This window comes from Gopherus evgoodei, chromosome 7 (genome assembly GCF_007399415.2).
Source record: "Gopherus evgoodei ecotype Sinaloan lineage chromosome 7, rGopEvg1_v1.p, whole genome shotgun sequence".
Classification (NCBI taxonomy): domain Eukaryota; kingdom Metazoa; phylum Chordata; order Testudines; family Testudinidae; genus Gopherus; species Gopherus evgoodei.
This window is the reverse complement of record NC_044328.1, coordinates 32,966,298-32,984,352: the sequence shown is the minus strand read 5'-3', so window position 1 is coordinate 32,984,352 and position 18,055 is coordinate 32,966,298. Positions and strand designations below refer to the sequence as shown.

At 40.6% G+C, this 18,055-nt stretch overlaps 2 protein-coding genes across 8 annotated transcripts in view; one reads left to right on the top strand and one right to left on the bottom strand.

Moving 5' to 3' along the window:
• The window catches only part of CEP55 (centrosomal protein 55), a 41,441-nt gene extending 29,218 nt beyond the window's left edge, over positions 1-12,223 (bottom strand). Inside the window, exons 1-5 of one of the 6 annotated variants that reach the window (XM_030569067.1) lie at positions 8,809-9,098; positions 7,147-7,289; positions 5,786-6,032; positions 4,080-4,274; positions 2,078-2,362 (exon numbers count right to left, since the gene is read on the bottom strand). In XM_030569067.1, coding sequence (XP_030424927.1) covers positions 2,078-2,362; positions 4,080-4,262 — 468 coding nt within the window. In that variant the 5' untranslated portion in view covers positions 4,263-4,274; positions 5,786-6,032; positions 7,147-7,289; positions 8,809-9,098. Of the gene's footprint in view, positions 1-2,077; positions 2,363-4,079; positions 4,275-5,785; positions 6,033-7,146; positions 7,290-8,808; positions 9,099-12,147 lie in introns of those variants that run through there. The other 5 variants (XM_030569069.1, XM_030569070.1, XM_030569071.1 and 2 more) reach the window with 5 other exon arrangements.
• The window catches only part of MYOF (myoferlin), a 123,852-nt gene continuing 117,101 nt past the window's right edge, over positions 11,305-18,055 (top strand). For both annotated transcript variants that reach the window (XM_030569066.1, XM_030569065.1), the window contains exon 1: positions 11,305-11,512. In XM_030569066.1, the coding sequence (XP_030424926.1) occupies positions 11,425-11,512 (88 nt within the window). In that variant the 5' untranslated portion in view covers positions 11,305-11,424. The remainder of the gene's footprint in view (positions 11,513-18,055) is intronic.

Sequence of the window (18,055 nt, the reverse complement as noted above, 5' to 3'; positions counted from 1 at the left end):
CAGCTCCTCTAGTTTCTGGAAATTTTGATAATACATTGACCCATTTCCAATGACAAGTTGGGCATCATTCAAAAGCCCTTTCCCCTACAAATACAATGGTACCAAACATGACAAACATAGAACAATTATGTAGGTATAGATTCAAGGAAGTGTCTAAACAAAAAAAGTTGAATTATACTTTAACAGAGGCATGTCAACATGCAGCCCTGACAAAATTAAATCATAGCCCTCGACTGACAGGTATGTTTTGAGCATTAACAGAACATTGTACTGATTTTGTTTTTATAATGTTACAGATTACTGTAAATGAAAGGGGAGCTTCTGGCTGATTTGCCATCGGCAAAAAAAGAAGCAGTTCAGTGGTATTATCAGCTTTGTTATAAAGAGAGTTATGAGGCACTGGTTAAGATGTCACGATCCAGCCAGAATTACTGGAATCCATCTGCAAATGGTATGCACGTAGTTACAATACATAACATAATTGATGTCTTTTTTTAAGAGCATATTAAGCTGTTTGAAGTCATTTCCCAAAGGGTAGAGGACTTGTGATACCAATCACACACATCCAGCGTATATTCTACTCTGTGACCTTTTGTGTACAATAGAGAACTGCAGTATCACAGAATAGATGAAGCAATTTGATGAGGTTGAATCAGCATGGGATCACGTGGCAATACAAGAAGTTGGTTGATTGTCTGAAACTCTTTTAAAAAGTCATCTGTCAGTACTGTTAATTGGAATTTTCACCATGCAGCAATTTGGGCTAGGGTTGCTTGGTCCAGCCGGCTGGCGGGGCTGGGGCCCAGGGCAGCCTCTGCTGCAGGAGAACTGGTTTGAGACCCGCTGGCGGGTGCTTGAAAAGATGAGACAGTCACTGATGAGGTCATAAATGCACTGAAAGTGGTCATATGCTGAGCTTACCATTTGAAAACATTACAACATTTGCAGAACTACATTGGTGGGCATTTTCCAAGAAGCAGATAAACAGAAAGATTGCCACTGACAAAGGTTGTATTTATACCATTTAGCAAGGCAAATCATCAAGAAATGGAAAGGCTCCGAGATGATCAAGCACAACCAAAACTACCATTCCTTATTGGGTATGGCTAGGTCTTGAAGGATGACCTCATCACACCAGTTACGTGTAAAATACCATGTGCTTTAAAATCATCTGATGAATTAATGTTTTCAGGTCTACATGTAAAGGACAGCTTCCGTAGGATTATCAAAAAAAGTTGATTTTTAAACATTTTTCTCAAATATATCGACATAATTATTCTAGGGTTGTCACAATTGGTACCATTGTGTTCATGAAAGAAGGGTATCATTCAAAAACCTAACTTGACCCATTTGTGACAGCACTGTTATCAACATTTCCACCAACTAGAGGACCTGGGGAAGACAACAGCAAGTTTTCTTGGCCAGTGTTGCAGAGGGTGACATCACTGAACGTATGATTCTGTAGATTTTTACAAATCTAATTATACCTCTCTTACCTTTCCAGCACTAACTTGCTCACTGAATGAGATTTTACTACGTTGTTCTCCCAAATTACAGCTCAGTGAGAGGGGAGTCAAGGTGACTGTCAGCTTTGTGGCACTGGGATTCCAGGAAACTCAAACACACCCTGATCCACGTCTCAATTATGACAGTCCCTCCGACTGCCTTATGAATTTCAGCACAAGCAGTTGCAGCATCCATGACAGCCACAGCCCCTCACTCTCTCTGATGCCTTCAGCCACACACTCTACCCCAGAGCTTGTGGCAAGGATCCTGCAGGTGAGGGTAGGCTGCCTTGCTCAAAGCCAGTGCTGGGGAACAAACCATCTAGATTTAGGGCTTTTAGGGATCTTTCTAAGCTGCTGTGGCAGCACGAAGAACTGTTTGAAAGGGGAGAATCCCTCAGACAGTAACTAGCTGGATTACTCCATTTACTGCTATATACAGTCATAAGACCTTTTAGAAAAAGGGAAGTAGTATATCAGAGCATCTTGCTGCAGAATGGATTTCAGTGCTTAACCAAAAAAGAATTCTAAAGTAAGCTTATAAATTATTAGGATATTTATTCAACACATACCTGGGACAACTGGAAGGTGCTGGCTCGGCTTTCGAGTTCAGAGCATCTTGCAGTAACTGTAGATAAATTATGCTTCAAATGGTCCATCTCTTCTGACAGGGAATTAAGTAGTTGTTCTCTCCTCTCTGCTTCCTTTGTTTTCTCTTCAAGTTGACCAAGTAGTGAAGTGACATCACTACTTTTATTTCTGGTTTTAAGCTTGTCTTGTAGGCTTTGGATTTCTTTTTCCTTCTCCCCAAGTCGACAGATATATTTTTCCTTTTCAGTTTCAAGGGCAAGTATTTTCTACATGGAGCAAAACAAGAGCGTTGATAAGCCAATAAAAATTACCACACAGAAATGTTATGGAAAGTCCACAAGAGTCCAAACTGATATTCACTTCTGAATGTTGAAAGGCCCACTTTTAGTCAGTTGAGAATATTTGTTTTACTGTAACTAGAGAATGCTACAGGGGTTACCTGAAATACATATGCAATAATTTGAGTCAAAAAAATTATTAATGTTACCCCTTAAGACAAGCTAGAGTATAGTTACAGGATGTGAAAACATACATACTAATTGAGTCTACGACAGATGTAACCATGGAAATGACATGAGCAACAAAAATCTCATTGCCATTCAGTTGAAAAAAGTATTCTTCCAAATTATATAAATTTGGAGACATGTATACCATGAGAACTACAAGAGTTTTTGGGGATGAAGCATTTTTCTTTGGCACATTTCTTATCACTGCTACTGCATCCAGTAGCTTTTTAGAGACTGGGAAGCTCCTTTTATGTTTAAATCCCATTAGAGCAAAGTAAGTACAGCCTTTTCATGTGGCAATTTAGCTTGCTAAAACCCCCAACACAAAAACAATAAGTACCACCAAAAAACACACCAAATCCCCTCTCCCCCACCCAAATGTAAGTGATGGTCAGTGAAGAACAGCTGACAGTGAGACCATTAAATCCTATCTAACTTTTAAACTGTGCTTCACTCAACTGTATCTTCAATTACTGATGACTGACATTAAATATTTAATGGATTCTACCCTGTCTTCTAATATGTAGGTGTGCATCATTTCACTTTTGTACAGGTTTCTGTCCACTAGAGGCAGAGGTTCAAGCCCAGCTACTTGAAACTACGAAGCCACTGGAGGACTGAAGCAGAAGTGCAGAGTGTGTCCAGAAGATGAAATTTAATGTGGCTCACTCAAAGAGTGAAGCTGGTGAAGATCAGACACAGAGCACCTATTGGGATCCTGTTCTTTCACAACAAAAAGCATTATATTTCAGTCAGAGACATAGTGCCATTGCAGGAGGGACACAGCTTGCAGCTGGTGGACTGTTTCTTCTAGTTCAAGTTAGCAAAGAAGTCTTGAGTAGACCCAGGAAAGGCTCAATGGAGCCACAAGACTAAAAGGCAAGAAAGCCAAAAACTTAGCTTAAGTGCTATTTTTGCTAGGCATCGCCATTTAACCTAGTTAATAAAACTGAAATAGAACAGCAGGGCAGAAATTGACATCTCCAAATTCCTGCCCTCTGTCTATGGTGGCAAAAAGACACTTTATGGTGGTTGTGGCTGCATCCCCTTAGGTGAATCTGAATGCGAGCATAAGAATACAGACTAGGTGCATGGACATGCAATCCAGTGAGCTCTCATCTCATTCACCAAGGGTGCTTATACCATCCAAAATAGGGATCTCTGCAGGCAATACTCCAATTACTGACATTTTTAGAACACTGAAACAGTACTAAGACATTACAGGACATGTTTTATTGGCTACTAATTGAGGCCCTTGGCCCCAAGTCTCTGTATTTAACCACTTTGTAAAATAACCTGGAATTTATTAGTGCAGGCACAACTGACTAAAACCTAAGAACGGGGGCATCACACTGAGATATATTTTAAAAATCTGATTTTAAAAGTTACAAGGAGAATAGTCGTTTGTTGAGAAATGCTATTTTGTACAATTATGGCACCATAGAAACAAGCCTGAGAGTCATAGTGTACATGTTACCTCTAAAAGTCTATTCCTTTCAGTATCTGTCATTTTGCTTTTCCCTTTAATAATTTCCTCCATTGACTTTTTGAGGGCTGCATTCTCTTTTTTATACTTCTCCAACTCAGTCTCAGATTTGGAGTTACTAGATTTGAATCCCCACTTGCCAGTAATTATATCTTTGGTGGCCTTTGATGTCATCCTCCAAGCGTTCTGTGAAAACAAACAAAAGAATCATGCATACAACAGTCCCTTTCTGTGTTAAATATTAAAGATACACCTCTACCTCGATATAACGTGACCCGATATAACACAAATTCAGATATAACGCAGTAAAGCAGGGGAGAGGGGGGTGCAGGGCTGTGCACTCCAGTGGATCAAAGCCAGTTCAATATAACGCTGTTTGACCTATAACGCGATAAGATTTTTTGGCTCCCGAGGACAGCGTTATATTGAGGTAGAGGCGTATTGCTAGAGGCCTAATGAAAAATAAGCCTTTATACAAGTTTGATAAAAGCATGGTCTAATGGTTAAAACTCAGGACTGAGTCAGATTGCATTCTATTCCTGCACTGCACAGACTGAAGTAACCAGTTTTCCTATTTTCAAAATGAAGATACTATTACTTTACCTCCCTCACAAATCCCTAAGTCCCCCCCCCAACACACACATCCCACCTCCTTCCCCCGCAAAGTAGTCATAGATGTTTGATGTAATTAGGATGACCTCTATATGTATGTACTGTTCTTATTTTTATCTTTGTTCAAGGTTCCCTCTTGACTTGTAAGAACGTCTATCTCTGTATGTACAGATAAATGCAAATGAATTGATAAGAGCCTGTATATAACAGACCACTACAGCACCATATTTTTGAAGCTGCTTGTCAGTCTTCCCAGTATCGTAAATAAACCCTCCGCAGTACTGTCTGCGCTTGCCTGATTCTTGGGGAAAATAATCTTTCTGCCTAACAAAGTAAATATCCTAAATGTGGCACAGCCTGGATTCAAGCCAAGACATGGGACGAAAACATCTTGTGGACTTGAGGGGCGATCTCCTGCTATCAAAGCATGTTTGGCAGACTTCCATTCTCAATTTTTGTTTGGACGTCTATGCAATGGATACTGCTGTCTCACCTGAAAGAAGTGACAAGGGTCCAGGAGAATATACTAAAATGGTTCTAGTCCTTTCTGGAGTGTCACATCCCAAAAATAGTGACAGGAAACAGCCCCTCCATAATTAGACCTCTCATTCATGGATACTCTCAAGGATCAATTCTCTCTGGTCCTATTCAACATCTACAGTCACTAGGTATACTGGTAAGATGACGATCTCCAGTGCCAGCAACATGCACATGACACACAGCTCTACTTATCCTTCACCACATACGATAGCATTGCTACCACCAAGATATGCCAATGCTTGGATGAGATCAGATAACAAGACGCATAGCAACTAGCTGAAACTGAACTCAAGCAAGACAGAGGTTATACTGGTGGGCAGAGGAAAGCACTTTGAAGAGTTTGAATCTGTGGTGCAGTCTCTTTTGGCTGATTGCAGACATCCACATTTGCTCAGTTCAGTCCATAGTACTTTAAGAGTTGTTTTTGGAATTCTCACTGACACTAACTACTCACATAGCTGCACCTGTGAGTAATGCTATCAACTCTGGTTGGCTTGTGACTGTTCCATCCTAGTGGACAATGATTTAGCCTCAGTTATACACACCTTTGTCACATCCAATCTGGAGTGCAGCAATGGAGTATACCTGGGGATGGCACCATTAGCCCTTAGAAAACTTCAGCGGCTATAGAACACTTCAGCATGTTGCCTCAGCAACACCTCAGGTTACCGTGCACACAAAACTGTCTTCGCTCCTTACACTGGTTTCCCATTGAATATCCAGTGAAATTCAAGGTCTTCCCTTCTTCTCTTTAAGGTACTTAATGGCGCAGGCCCAGTATATGACCTAGAACTCCATGATAAAGACCAAAATCAACAATTCTGCTCCCCAGACATAATGGAACTTTCTTCCACAAGGGTAAAGCTCATCTGTGCAGCAAACAGACCTTTGCATTGTTGGTCTAAGACTGCAGAACAAACTCCCACAGAAATTAAGGAACATGAGAGAAAGGCACATTTCTTCAGTCTTGCCTCTAAGAGTTTGTCTACACCAGGGGTTGGCAACCTTTCAGAAGTAGTGTGCTGAGTCTTCATTTATTCACTGTAATGTAAGGTTTCACGTGCCAGTAATACATTTTAACGTTCTTAGAAGGTCTCTTTCTATAAGTCTATAATATATAACTAAACTATTGTATGTAAAGTAAATAAGGTTTTTAAAATGTTTAAGAAACTTCACTTAAAATTAAATTAAAATGCAGAGCCCCCCGGACCAGCGGCCAGGACCTGGGCAGTGTGAGTGCCACTGAAAATCAGCTTGCCTTTAGCACCTGTGTCACAGGTTGCCTACCCCTGGTCTACGTTTATAGCACTGCAGCTGTGCCGCTGTAGTGCTTAGTGAAATCGCTATCTATGCCAACAGGAGTGCTACTCCACTCCCCTGAGAAGCAGTAGCTCTGTCAATGGAAGAAGCTCTCCTGTTGACATAGTGCTGTCTACACCAGGAGTTAGTTTGGTATAACTGCATCACTCCAGGGTGTGGATTTGCCACACCTCTGAGCAACATATTGACAATTTTGCAGTGCAGGCCAGGGCTTACACACACATAGCAATGTGTTCATTTAAAAACCCAGAAAACCGAACCAAAACACTACTCTGCGCGCACACACACACAATTCTCCCTTGGGGAGCAGATAAGCAGGCAAACCAAAATGTGTGACAGATGTTAATCACATCACGTAATGTACTACTTGAGGCTTTCAGATACTATTGTGATGAAAGCAGGATATTTAGACTGCAAGCTCTTTGGGGCAGAGACTATACTTTTGTTCTGTGTTTGTACAGCACCAAGCACAATGGGGTCTAGGTCCATGACTCGGGCTCCTAGGTGCTACAGTAATACAAATAAATAATATGGCACTATTGCTTTGGAAACCTAACCTCAGAAGCAGAGGCTATTTATCCCTTACCCATTCTGATGGGTTTTGGAGTAGCAGAGATCCTCCTCACTCAAAGGAGCCAAGAGGCTTTGGAGTGGACAGACAAGAAGTTCCTTCCAGGGATTAGACAGAGGCGGTGCTTCAAGTTTAAATAATGTTTTCACATCTTAGCTCTAAATCAGAGACAAATCCCAAAAGATAAATATCAGGGAAAGCATTCTGAAATACCAACAGGCCCATTATCTACAGGTAAGAGCAGCAGAGGCTTCTTTTCATTAGGAAGTTTCCCTGAAGCTAACTGATGGAACCAGACCTTCTTTATCTTTCATAGCTACTAGAGCTGGGCACAAAAAGGTAATTCCATTTAACAGACTGGGTTTTTCTATTTTGAAAGCTGTTTTTGTTCTGATACTGAGAGAAAACAAAGCATTCTGAAGTTCTCTGTGAAGGGGAACAAAGTGCCACTTCCAACAGAACCCATGGAACAGTTCACTTTTTGACTAAGCAGAAAATTCCACTGGAAGTGTTTTGTCAGAATGTGTCCTATACTTTTTTCCAACTCCCCCACCATAAGAGCAAAAGGGTAGGCACATTTGTCTTCTGTTACTTCTAACTCTGAACTTGAACATTTACCAGAGATCTAACTGGAAGACAAAAATCTATTAACTAGAAATTACAAAAGAAGGAAGGGTACACCAGCAATTTCCTGCTGAAAAGGTCAATCCACAACCCTAGATACTGGAAAGGAGCTATAATTCCCATCATGGTGCTGTTTCTGGACTGGTGAGTAGCTTCAAAGTTTCTCTTTGTTTTCAGCGTGTAGTGTCTTGTCTACAAGAAGATTTGTCAGTTTTACAAGGGTGCACTTGGACCAGTAGTATCAATAAGGTAAGCAAGGGTATCTAGGACACAGGTCTTTTTACTGAGTGAATAGCTTTTATTGAATCAATTTCTGTTGGCAAGACAAGCTTTTGAGTTTGGCTCTTTTAAAAAGAGAAGTTGGTCTAATAACTTTTATTGGACCAACCTTGTCTCTCTAATACCCTGGGACCAACACAGTTACAATGCTTTATTACTTTGTCAGTTAACCTATGATCAGCAGAACTGCCTGCACCACTTCACCGGTGTCAGCTTCAAGAGGCACTGCTGAACAGAGGCTAAGATCTTAATGTGGGCGCACCTGGTGTCTAGATACAATCTCAATTCCCCTGCCACTGCAGGCTTCCCCAGCTCCTCAAGAGGTCCCCCTGCGCCAGCCTGTCTGGGGGCTGCGCTGAGCACAGCTCCAGCGCTTGCTTCCCCCGATGCTCGGTTTTCGCCACAGGGGAGCGAGACCCGAGCCGCTGCGTGTCACACCTACCACGGCCCGTGGCTTCTGAGCAGCGAGCCTGCCCGGGGGCGTTAGGTTTGCTCGAGGAGCGATGGGCAGAGGCCGTCACTAGCCACAGGTCCATACCCAGGGGAGCGGGGGATTTGCCTCTACGGACGCTCGGGACCCGCGGGACATGGGGAAGCCGCCCGCCCCGCCCCTGGGAGCGGGGGTTCGTGGCGCGTCTACCGCCAGCAGGGAGGGCCCGGGGCCGCGCCGGGAGAGCTCCGGGCTCAGATCGCTACGTGCAGGCCCGCAGAGTCGCCACTGTCACCCTCACCGCGGGCTCGTTCCGATAGTAGCACCGGGACACCCCCACCTACCTGGGCAGCGGCAGCAGCAAGGATACCGCTATAAATCCCCCTCCACTCAACCACTCCTCCGCTTCCGGGAGTTTGAATCCTGTGGCTCCGTCAACGTCATTTCCGCTCAGGAACCTCACTACCGGAAGCGAGCTACCGGGTCGCTAAAGGGTCAGACAGCGTTGAGGGGAGGGGGAAGGTGCGGGGGGCTTGGGGTGGGCGAGGTTGAGGAGAGGAGGGGGAAGGGAAGCAAGGGACTGAGGCGGAAGGAGAACTTGGGAGGGGCTGGAATGGAGCAGGGGAGAGAGTTGGGGGGCGGGGGCTGGAAGAAGAGGGTGAAGGGATGGGGGATAAAGGGGAGCAGGGGAGGAAGGGGCTGGGGAACGGAGAGGGGATGCAGGGGAGGGACGGGGACGGAAAGGGGCTGGGCAGGAGGGAGCGGGGGAGGGGCGGAGGAGGCAGGGAAGGGAGTAATCTCCCTTTAGCAGCTCCAGGGTGCCCCGTGTGAATAATAAATCCATTTGATCGTATTGCCCCCTGGAGGTTTGTTAACTGTCCATCATCTGGGCACTATGTCAGTCTGAAAAATGAATTACTACAATATAGGAAAGTGATCACCTCTACTCTGGACAGACACCTGTGTTTATACACCACCAAGCTGTAGGGAGACATTTCCGAGTCACCTACAACAATACAATACAAATAGCAGAAACGGAGTGACAAACTAGGTATCCAACATACTATTTTATGTAAAGGATTTTTAATGCCATCTGAAATGCCTAAAGTCTGGCTTTGGAGATGTCTCTTTCTAATCCTTAAAACTAGTTTTAAAAATTGCAGACAAACATGTTCCTTTGTACACTGAGATTTCAAATTAAATTTTACTCTGGAGTGAATTTCTGTTGTGGAGTTAAATAAATTTAAGTTTATAAAAGAAGAGTGTTTGGGCAGTAGCTAAGGTTGGTGCTATTATGCATAAATATTGCTTGTTTGGGGGAGCCCAATCAAACTTCCATTGACTTCAGTGGGAATTGACTCAAGCCTGAGATACAGATTCTGCAAAGTGTAAGTATAATGAGGCGAGGTATAACTCAGAGTTTAATTTCTTTTCTAGGAAACTTGGACCCTCACAATTATTTTAAAACTCATGTTTTCTGTAACATTTTTTGTGCTTAGGCATGCTACACACTCCACTCTTAGTGCATGACCAGTTGGGAAAATGGGTCACTTTCATGGTCTACTCTGGAATAGAATGTTTTTGCTTAAATCCCCTTGATCTTGCATTCCAGACAGTTACAGTAAGAAATCTGTATTTGCATCAGCATGTTTCCACATGGATAATATTAAATTTGTCTATGCTCTTGATTATTTTTCTCAGTTTCCCACCAGATAGTAACCAAGTGGGCCAAGAAACTAAGGAAATGAACAGCCAGTTCATGTAGACCAAATGAAATAAAATACTACCATACTTCATACAACATATAGTTAATATACAGAATGAACTATGTCTAAAGGTCAGCAACTACAATATGATGGCTTGGACAATTTAATGACCATCAATAATATTTGCAGTTAATACAAGCTAAAAATAATAAGATCTGCGGTTCCAGGGCATAATGTGATATTTGCAGAGGTCAGGATGAAATTTATATCCATGTACATTTATTGTACAAATAGATATATTTTGTAATTTTGGTTTGGTTTCTTCTGAAACATCAGACAGGAAACAGGACTAAACATGCTAATGGTTGGAACTGGTATAGCCAATTCTTCGTTCTTCTGATTCACCATTTCTGACTGGTTTCATTTAGGTGGATTCCACTCCCTAGTTTTCTCTGGTTAAGAGCAATAGCTTATAGGTCACTGAGCAATAGACAAGGTCTTCTCTCCTTTTGGGTTAAAACTTTCAGATTTTTCTTCAGACACCATATTACTACATATTTCTTTTTTTATTATTGCTCCTAAAGGGCTGAACAAATGTCTATAAAATAGTCCAATTTTTAAATGCAGAATGTATAGTGCCTACACAGTATAAGAGAGCTTTATTAAAAACCTGAGCCATATAGAATGCGGAGTACTCAAACTGTTTTGAAGAGTAGATATTTTGTGGATTTACAAAATAGGAAAGAAACATGGAAAATATATTTAAAACAGGACACACTGAAAGTAAAGATGAGAAAAGTGTAGACCATTATAAAGTTCAATGACATGGTATATTCAGAAGTATAGTTAAAAGAGGGAGCTGTGGTGTTTCTGACTACTAAGGTTGTGTTTAATTTTTGCCAGCTATATACTCCTCTTTCCCTGATCACTTATATGAGGTTCATATGCTCAGGCTTTTTTTTATGTACTATTTACATTGTACATTTTTCATTTTCACATAACCAGACGTCACAGGATGGTGCTTGCTTTGCACAGGAATTATGGTGTCAGTTTACAGGTAGCTTTTTTTCTATAGCCTTTAGTAACTAGCCCGTCATAGATCCACCCATCAGCCCTTTTTCACTGTAAGCAAACTGTTCCTTGCTGCCTCCTCCTCCTAGTTTTGCAGTCTGGAGGAGGACACAGGACATCTGAAGTACAGAATTTCTTAAGTTCCTTTTCTGACAGCAGTGGTTTAACACAAGTTTTGAAACAATGCTTCGGGTGATTGTGGAATCTGCTACCAATATCCCTAAAACTAAATTTGGAAAACCGGATCCTATTGTTTCTGTTATTTTTAAAGGTAAGGAAAACTAACATGTACTCAGATTTCTATTTGCATATTTTCGTAGCTTTGAGGATAGTGTTCTATATTGGTATTTTCAAATTATGAAATACTGAAGTTACACAAAACTGAATCTCACCATAATGTTAGCAAAGACACTTTTTACCAGAAAGACTGATGTTATCTGCACAGGGCATGATATGGGTGGAGTATGTTTGTGGGTGTGATTTTCTTTTTCATGGTCTTTGGGACTGCTTTCCCAAGACTCAGTTTCCAAGCTCCTGTAAGGGTTTATTCCTCTGCTATTTTTAGTGATAGTATTAATTAAAGCCTAAATTGTGTGACTGAGTTACAGTCCAGCACCTTAACCTGTGTTCATGGTGAAAATCTTTCATCTTTAGATTTTTGTTGATTTGGCACAGCAGCTGCTGCTTACTACCAATTTTGCTTCTGCAGCAGTTCCCTTTTATTGTAATTATTTTACTAAAGTATTTTTAGCATTTTTTTTAATATTACGAAACCTCTTAACTTTCCATATCATACCATTTTCAGAGTTGCCTACTTGTTGCTTAAGGGAGAAAGAGAAAACACTTATTAACTAACATTTATATGTAAGATTGAACGTTAATTTCATTTTGATATAAGTTTTGTACCTGATTAAAGTTTCTATGGCTTCTTCTTCCTTCAGTACCAAGGGGGTTCAGCTGCAAGTTTAGTGTTGTCACCTTCAAGGTGTGGAGGACCCAGACAATCTTGTATTGTGTAATCCGTCAAACAACTGTGGCCAACAGTTACATTTACTCTTGAGAGTATAATTGCTTCAGTATAAACTGAACTAGAAACAAAATTTTCCAAGAATAAAAACAATTGCTGAGATTTGGTATCTCAGCAGGGTGAACCCAAAAGGGTGGTTACAATGTGATGGGGAAAGGTGATCTATCTGCTGAGAATATCTGAAAAAATTGTAGCAATCTGGAAGCATTTTACTGTCGAAAAGATGTGCACCCTCTCCTCCCCTTTTCCCCTTTGTCTTAGGTTTTCAAGTTTTTGTTAAAGTGATTATGCTTTTCCTGAAAGCCTTTGTACTTCCTAATAATCAAGTCTTTCTCAGTGGAACTCACGAGTGCTGTTCTAGCAAGGTAGATTTTTCTCACTGTTTTCCCTTTGCCTCTTCTCTTTTTATCTCTTTTTCTCTCGTTTCCTTTCTCTTCTCTTTGCTTTCCTCCGTAGATGTTTCTTATTCCTATATTGTCTCTGTTCCTTCAGTCCCCATTTTTTCATCTCTCAATTGTTTTGTGTCCCTTCTCCCCTTTTTGCCCCTTGCTATTGGTTCTGGTCTCTGTGCTTCCCTGCTAGTTTTCATGACCAAGTCCATTCCTCCTTCCTGAGCATACACTATTACCAATGCAAGTCCTCTTACTCCATTGAGTAAGAGGTTTACTTATGCTGCTTCCACACTGCAGTGTTAGATTTGCTTCAGAATCCTGCAGTTTTTCTGACTGGTGCCTGGGCAGCATGAGAAATGGAACACCAGTGACAGATATTCAAGGGGCAGTTTATATGTGTGACTTGTATGTAAAAACTGTAAACTGATGCTCACAGGCATCATCTACCATTTTCTTTAGCACAAGTTCACCCAGATGAATTTTTTTTAGTAGAATATATAATTTATTTTTACACACCTGCATTATATATTATGGGCCAGATTCTCTTTCTTTTTTTTCTTTTTTTTTTTTGCATTCTGGCCAGAGTAGTGCAAGGAGCCAGAAAACAGCAGGATATGGTCAACTGTGGAGGAGGACTCAGTGGTGAGGCGTTCTCAGCTAGTTCACAGTTTGACTATCCAGTGGCAAGGATGCATCACGACGTGTCTGCAGTATGCTGACTGGTTGCTTACACTTATGGTGTGTTTAGTAGGGAGACCATTTTTTCCCTGGCATGTTCCATAATCTAAATGTTATTGTTAGCAAGGTGTATGCCAACAGAGTGGCAACACCTTTATTCTACTAAAATTTGTTCTGGACCCCCAACATAGAATACAATTTGGAGGTTATATTCCAAAATAAAACAAACCAAACAACAAAATAAACCATGTCAGCAACACTTAAGCCCATTTTGCAGGATTTATTTTTTCTTGGGGGATTGAGGACCAAGTGTACTTGTGCTCATCCTTAACTCTATGCATCTGAGTACTCCTATTGACATGATTGAGGCCAATATTGTATTGTAAAATGTAATTTTATGATAGACTCATTATGGTATTTCACATTCAATCAACAATATTTTCTAAATTAAATTAGTCATTTAAAACTGATGGACTGGTCCTAAGAGGCATCAAGCACAAGTAACTTTCTATTGATTTCAGTATATGGTTTAGAACAGAGGTTCTGAAACTGGGGGTTGGGACCCCTTCGGAGGTTGTGAGGTTCTTACATGGGGGAGTTGTGAGCTGTCAGCCTCCACCCCAAACCCTGCTTTACATCCAGCTTTTATAATGGTGTTAAATATATAAAAAAGTGGTTTTAATTTATATGGGGGGGGTCGCACTCAGAGGTTTGCTATGTGAAAGGGGTCACCAGTAAAAAAACAGTTTGAGCCACTGGTTTAGAATATGTTAAAACTTCAGTGGGAGTTTTGTGTGCTCAGTACTTCTGTGAGAGTTGGCCCTTAGACATGCCAGTTACGAAAAAGATTTATCTATTTAGATCCTGGTCCTGGAAACATTTATACACTGAGTATCTTTACAGATAAGCAAACTCTGTGTGACTATTCACATGTGAACATTTCTCACATTCATAAGTATTTGCAGGATCATAGCTTTAGTTTCTTTCATTAGCTTCTGATGTGTGTATCAGATATTAAAAATACAATTTTATCTGCACCTTGAATAGAGCTCATTAGTATTTACATGGTAATGTATAGCTGGCATAATTAACATACATTGTCATATTAAGTAAATGTTATCATGAGATATGCACAAAACCCTGTAGTGATAGACTATCTGTGCTAGTTTTTCTTTTTTTTTTCCCCCAAGAACTTTTTTCCTCAGCGCTGTGAGCTTGACCTTTTTTTATTTACATAAGGAACAGCTCATCATTTAAAGAGAAGTACACACCCAAATGTAAACTAATGCTGCAAACACAGAGGCTGCAATAGCAGATTTCTGAGCTTGTCATAATTTTGTATTAAATGAAAGCATTATTGAAATGAATAAGGAAAAAGTGTGAGAACATGCCAAAAGGGCATTAAACACTAAAAGTTAAAGCAATAAAACATTTTTACATGTAAGAGATAGTAAACTAGAATAAAAACCCTGAAACTTCCTTCCTTTAGATGCAATAGAAGACATGTTTGCTTATATGCACAATCAATAGTAAGACATTTAGTGACTTGCTGCTTCCTTTTGATATGTAGCATTCAGTTCTGACTTAAAATTATTTGGAGCTATGACTTCTATTTTGTTGGGCCAACTGGGCTAGTAGTGGGCTGGTGCTCTTTTTTTAAAATCTCCTCTTCTGGGTCTACGGGCTTGTCTACATGGGAAAGTCAATTTGCAGAATTATAGTGGTATAATTATAAACATTAGCTATGCTAGTGTAAATCTTCATGGAGACACTCTGAGAATAAAAGTGACTTTGTTCTGATTTAATTACTCCATAACAATGTTATATTTACTGCTTTTCAGAGGTTAAAATTTAGCTACTCTCCACATTCTGGAAGGGCCCAAGGTACCACTGGGCAACCTTAATTCTGTGTTAATGAAGTTTTTGAGCATGTAATTATATTAACATTTGGGATGATGGTTTTTAAAGTTTATTTTGGTAAGGAAGTGTGGCGTATTAGCCCTTATGATACCACTGTGAGATGACTTTTAAAAATGTAGATGATATAGATTTTCTAACACCATATGATGCTTATTTCTGCTATTGTGCCATCCACTGAAGTCAACAATGATGAATTAAAATAATGTGACTCAATTTGACTTCTGAGTGTGGGGTGATAGTAGTATGGTTAGAATTTTTGAGGAAGGAGAATCTTATCCTAAACAAAATTCATATCTAGTGAGTGAAATTCTTCTGGTTAATATGCACATCTAACCTATCAAGAACACTGACAAATGTTCACACTAAAATGAATTACCATTTCCAATACAGAGTAATAGAAAATTATAGCCAGAAGTAGTTGTCATACTGTCCGGAGTGGCTCACAACCATGAATGTCTACCTCAGGGCAGACTGTCAGAAACAGTGCAGACATCCCAAACTGATGGTATGTTCTATAATTCGATTTCATCAAGCCAGTAACAAATGTGAACTCCTGGATCACTATAACAGTCTCACGATGGAGTCATACACACTCCCTTTAAACTCTCCAGTCGATCTTGCTACTCAGGCACGTTGGACGTAGTGATAAATGATCACTTACACCAGAAATCACAAAATATTCAGGTTGCTTTCAGTCCTAAGAAACCAGTCACTTACCCCAGATCCATTTGTATATTATATCTCACACCAAAGACACTACCTGTAGCCAATCTTTTAAAGGTTTATTAACTAGGAAAAACAAATGAGTTATTGAAAGGTTAGAACAAGGAAACACATACACAAATTTGTTGCAATCTAAATCTTAAGAGTGACAGAGTTGTAACGATCTGTCAATTCAAAGTGTTTTTCAGGACAGACCAAGGAGTTACCCCTGGGGAATCTCTGGCTTCAGTTTGGTTTCTCTGGCCCTATGAGAGTTCAAACAGAAAAGAGAGAGAGAATTTTCCTGTGTCTGTTTTATTTCCTTCATTCAATCTCCAAGTCCATAGGACAAGCCTCCTTGCACATAGCATTTCCAAGGTACGATGGGGCATTCATGTATAAACACTAAATACATTCTTATAATACCTATTTTTGAGCAACATTAACACATACATGAATTGGTCTGGTCTCCAGCTATGAGTTTGTCATTTCTTAGCTAATTCCTGGAGCCTTTGCACAAGCTAGCAACTGACCTGCCAGCATCACACCCCTAATGCAAAACAGATGTAGGAAGGGATCTCACTGACACTCCTGAATATGCCTCAGAATAACCCCATTCTTGATAAGGAATCAGCCACAACATTTTGCTTTCCCTTTAAACAAATTATTTCCATATCGAATTCCTGTGTGGCTAGACTCCAACTAGAGTTGGTTTCCTTAGCTCAGTGCAACCACATTAAACAAAGCCTGACATTAAAACCGGACTTTTTTTATTACACAAACAAGGTTTATGTTGCTTAATAGCCCAAACACTGGCATAGCATTCCTGCTCAATGCAGCATAGTTCTGTTCAGTATGGTTAGTTTTTTTAATTCAAGAAGGCAATGGGATATTGCTTGTTTCCCACCCCATTCTGCATTAGGACTGCCCTAACCTGATGTTAGAAGCATCGGTGCACAGTATAATTCATTTGCTGAAATCAGCACTGGCCAAAACAGGCTCTTTGGACAAAGCCTCTTATGCCCTGAAAGCCTTTTTCACAAGCCTCTGTCCATAACATCCAGTCTTGTTTCCCTTTTTTTTGTAAGGAATGTTATGAAGGGCCACAACACCACTAAACCTCTTTACAAATCTCTGGTACTAGCTAGCCAGACCAATAAAGGATTGGACCTGCTTCTGGATTTGTGGGGCAAGCAAGTTCCTAATCGCTTCCTACTTTTAAAGGATCAGAGCAAACAAAAGCACTGCCCACCTTGTGTGCTAGGTGGGATATCTCTACAGTCCCCATTTTGCATTTGGAGACCTTGACAGTAAGGTTGGTTTCATAGACTCATAGACTCTAGGACTGGAAGGGACCTCGAGAGGTCATTGAGTCCAATCCCCTGCCCTCATGGCAGGACCAAATACTATCTAGACCATCCCTGATAGACATTTATCTAACCTACTCTTAAATATCTCCAGAGATGGAGATTCCACAACCTCCCTAGGCAATTTATTCCAGTGTTTAACTACCCTGACAGGAACTTTTTCCTAATGTCCAACCTAAATCTCCCTTGCTGCAGTTTAAGCCCATTGCTTCTTGTTCTATCATTAGAGGCTAAGGTGAACAAGTTTTCTCCCTCCTCCTGATGACATCCTTTTAGATTCCTGAAAACTGCTATCGTGTCCCCTCTCAGTCTTCTCTTTTCCAAACTAAATAAACCCAATTCTTTCAGCCTTCCTTCATAGGTCATGTTTTCTAGACCTTTACTCATTTTTGTTGCTCTTCTCTGAACTTTCTCCAATTTCTCCACATCTTTCTTGAAATGCAGTGTCCAGAGCTGGACACAATACTCCAGTTGAGGCCTAACAGCGCAGAGTAGAGCGGAAGAATGACTTCTCGTGTCTTCTTTACAACACATCTGTTAATGCATCCCAGAATCATGTTTGCTTTTTTTTTTTTGCAACAGTATCACACTGTTGACTCATATTTAGCTTGTGGTCCACTATGACCCCTAGATCTCTTTCTGCCATACTCCTTCCTAGACAGTCTCTTCCCATTCTGTATGTGTGAAACTGATTGTTCCTTCCTAAGTGGAGCACTTTGCATTTGTCT